At 50.4% G+C, this 3,642-nt stretch overlaps 1 protein-coding gene across 1 annotated transcript; it reads left to right on the forward strand.

Moving 5' to 3' along the window:
* Positions 1–703: 703 nt before the first annotated feature.
* LOC124679645 (probable carboxylesterase 8) lies at positions 704–1,876 on the forward strand. The gene has a single exon (XM_047215273.1). It carries the CDS (start codon positions 704–706, stop codon positions 1,745–1,747), a length of 1,044 nt encoding a protein of 347 aa, XP_047071229.1. The 3' UTR covers positions 1,748–1,876.
* The last annotated feature ends 1,766 nt before the right edge of the window (positions 1,877–3,642 follow it).

Below are 3,642 nucleotides of genomic sequence, written 5' to 3' on the forward strand. Positions count from 1 at the left end.
AATTTAAGTGATGTGGATGTGGATTAACGTCGTGTCTCTGTAATAGATCTGTATTTTGCTTTTAATATATAATAGATAGATTGCTAGAGATGGTTGTGAGAGATAATGCATTGTATGACTTATATCTAATGCATTCTCTAGCTGATGTGGCGGGATAAGCGAAGGTGCACCTTATCTAGCTCTGATACCATGTGAGTTTTGGTATGGAAACAAAAGATGGGTTCTATCACCTAGGAAAACTCACAAAGCCTGAAAGAGCAAATCGATCGGTAGATTGAATTCGTGCAACGTCCATCTCGGACCGGAGTTTCTCACTTTCAAAAGTTGAAAGAGTAGCCACCTTAATTCGCGCCCTTTCCAGAAAGAATTGAGAAAACTGAGGAGGCCGTGCTTTATTAGCCTGAAAAAACAATCGGAGCAGACACTTTTAGACTTTTGGAGCAAGCTCGCAATAGCGATAGGGAAAGAAGTGAAAGAAACATGGTTGGGTCGTTACGTGTACTCCATCAAATCAAATGGGGGCCATCGTGCCGTACCTAATGTTGCTGTTCAACGGGTTCGATCGGGGTCGTTTTCTGGTTATTTGTTTTGTCATGCCACGACGCGCGATCCCGGGCCGGTCCGGCCAGCAACGCAGCGCTGCTCAGCTTAAAAACGTGAGCGCCCGGCACATCACTGCTGCCAGTCTAGCTCCAGTGTCGCCATGTCCACCGTCGCTCTCGCCAACGCTGCGCCCGCGCCGAGCGTGGAGGAGGAGACGAAGCAAAGCCTCGTCGAGCAAACCATGGGCGACGCGGCAGAGCGGCCGCCGCCGTCCAAGTCGGAGAACATCTTCATGCAGATCGCCGTCCACCCGGATGGCAGCATCACGCGCCCCGTCGTCCCGTCCGTCCCGGCATCTCTCGACGCGGCCGTCTCCAGCAGGGACGTGCCCCTGGACGCTTCCCTGGGCACGTACATCCGGCTCTACCTCCCCAGCAGCCCCGTCGACCCGCCATCCACCAAACTCCCCATCATCCTCTACTTCCACGGCGGCGGCTTCGTGATTTTCTCCGCGGACACAGTCTTCTACCACGCCTCCTGCGAGGCCATGGCGGCGGCCATCCCTGCCATCGTCGCCTCCGTGAACTACCGCCTGGCGCCCGAGCACCGGCTGCCCGCTGCTTACGACGACGGCGTGGCCGCCATGCTGTGGCTCCGCGACGCGGCGCACGAGGACCCCTGGATCGCCGCATACGGCGACCTCGCCCGCTGCTTCGTCATGGGCAGCAGCTCCGGCGGGAACCTGGCGTTCAACGCAGCAGTCCGGACCAAGGGCGTCGACCTGAGCCCCGCCGCCGTGCGGGGCGTCCTGCTGCACCAGCCCTACCTCGGCGGCGTGGAGCGCACGCCGTCGGAGGCCGCGTCGGAGGACGACTTCATGCTGCCGCTGGAGGCCAACGACAAGCTCATGGGCCTCGCGCTGCCCGTGGGCGCGGACCGTGACCACGAGTTCAGCAACCCGGCCAAGGCGATGGCGCCCGAAGCCCTGGTCGGCCTGCCACGATGCCTCGTGTCGGGGAGCGACGGCGACCCGCTGGTACACCGGCAGAGAGGGTTCGCCGCGTGGCTGCGGGACGGCGGCGTGGAGGTCGTCGCCAGGACGGACAGGGCCGGGTTCCACGCCGCTGAGCTCTTTGTTCCGGAGAAGGCCGAGGAGCTTTTCGCCGCGGTGCGAGAGTTCGTCCACGGCGGCGGCGAACCTTGATACTCGCTTGCGCGTCGGACACCGAACTAGTTGACTCGATCATGTCAGTCAGTATCGAGTTTGTGGATTGAACTGATGTATCTTGTAAGCAATAATTCGCCATTGTTCCTAGCGTGGTGCTGTGGGCTATCGAAGTTGTTCTTAAAAAAATGTTCTTATCTTTGATTGCCTTATCTATATCTCTTATAAAGCAAAACCCACTAAAGGGTCATTTAAATTGTCTATCTCAACATGCAAGCTATCCATATCATCCATTCTATTAGCCATCCAATTATCCATGTCATCCTCCACTAACATTCCTTAATACTCTACATGCAAGCCACATCATCTATTTTATAAGCCATCCAATTATCCATATTATCAACTTTTAGCCGCCAATTACATAACCATTTCAAGTTAGTTTTCTTAATTTAGCCTATTGACTACTTACGTCAATTGAATCATGCATGTTTCTACAAATAACATCCTATTTCAATCAACTTATATCCTTTTGTTTTTTACAAAATAGAGTTATCGGATAAATTCTCGCTGCAACGAGCCAGGGTATCCTTCTAGTTCTTTTTGAGAATGTAATACTTTATTGATCAACAAACATCATTAGCAGATATCATCCCGGATAAACCCCGGGACTACACCAGAAGAAAGTTTACGAACTAAGGGCTCGGCAAAACGAGCCAATTTATGTGCTAACACATTCAAACTCCGAGGAGGAAATTTAAACGAGCAAGACTCAAAGTCTGTCATCAGGGTTGTCATATCACCAATCACTGAGCACAAGATTGAGCGATCTCACTGTTGCGCTAATGAACACTGAACTACAGAGAGACAATCTGAGACCAACAACACTTTCTTCACACCATAGTCTCGAGATATTATAAGAGCACGGCTAACCGCCAGAGCTTCAGCCAACTCCGGAGAAAGGAAGCAATAATTCACCACTGTTCGTAGCGTGGTGCTGTGGGTTATCAAAATTGTTCTGAAAAAAATGTTCGTATCATTAATTGCCTTTTTTGAGAATATGGTACTTTATTGATCAAGAAACATCAGTACACAGATAAACCCCGGGACTACCCAGAAGAAAGTTTACAAAGGGCTCAGAAAAACGAGAAGTGCCACAGTTAATTATTACTCACTTCACAATTATATACAACCTGTAATTAAACACAAATAGACACAAACATTTCATACATACTAATATTCACTACACCATGAACTAAATGTTGGGGCACATTATGTGCGGGGAAAGGTCACATAACATGGCAATTTAACTGTCGGCAAAGGAGCTGGTGCGGTGGCGCGGGGCGGTGTTTGGGGAATTTGAGGATTTGGTTTAGGGATTTTTAGGGTAAGGGAGTAAGATAGACTCGGTACACAAGCCAAAGTCTGAAATATTTTCGTTCTAGGCGCGCGACATGTCTACACACATGCCAAAACTTTTCGCCACCTCGTCACTACATGTGCCGGCTGTTGTGAGGGACTTGTGCCGGCAGTTAAGCTGCGAGATCTTTTAAGCTGGCTCCCTATATTTTTATTATAGCTGGCAGTTAACAACCGGATCATCCGTATTTTTGCCGGCCGATAACCTGCATGCTCGATTTCCCCGGCTATTTAATTCTCCTGGCAGTTAAGTTGCCCTCTAAAGTAAATCTTTGCCGGCTGTTCTTAGCCCTAAAATTTTATTCATAGTGTAGTGATTATAGTTCATACATACTTACCCACATTGCATACTAGCATTACTTAACATTCATGGGCTCATGAACTATTTCTTGTCTGAGCCTTCCCTCCCGTGCCTCCCACCCCCCGCCTCCGTCACTGGATTTGCCGACCGTTTCTACGGCTGATCTCTTCTGAGAGTCGGCACCATCGTCGCGGCTGGCTCTCTCGTCGGACTTTTC

Source organism: Lolium rigidum, chromosome 1 (genome assembly GCF_022539505.1).
Source record: "Lolium rigidum isolate FL_2022 chromosome 1, APGP_CSIRO_Lrig_0.1, whole genome shotgun sequence".
Classification (NCBI taxonomy): domain Eukaryota; kingdom Viridiplantae; phylum Streptophyta; class Magnoliopsida; order Poales; family Poaceae; genus Lolium; species Lolium rigidum.

Coding starts and splice junctions, on each gene's coding strand:
- LOC124679645 (XM_047215273.1), top strand. CDS start 704: ATGTCCACCGTCGCTCTCGCCAACGCTGCGCCCGCGCCGAGCGTGGAG.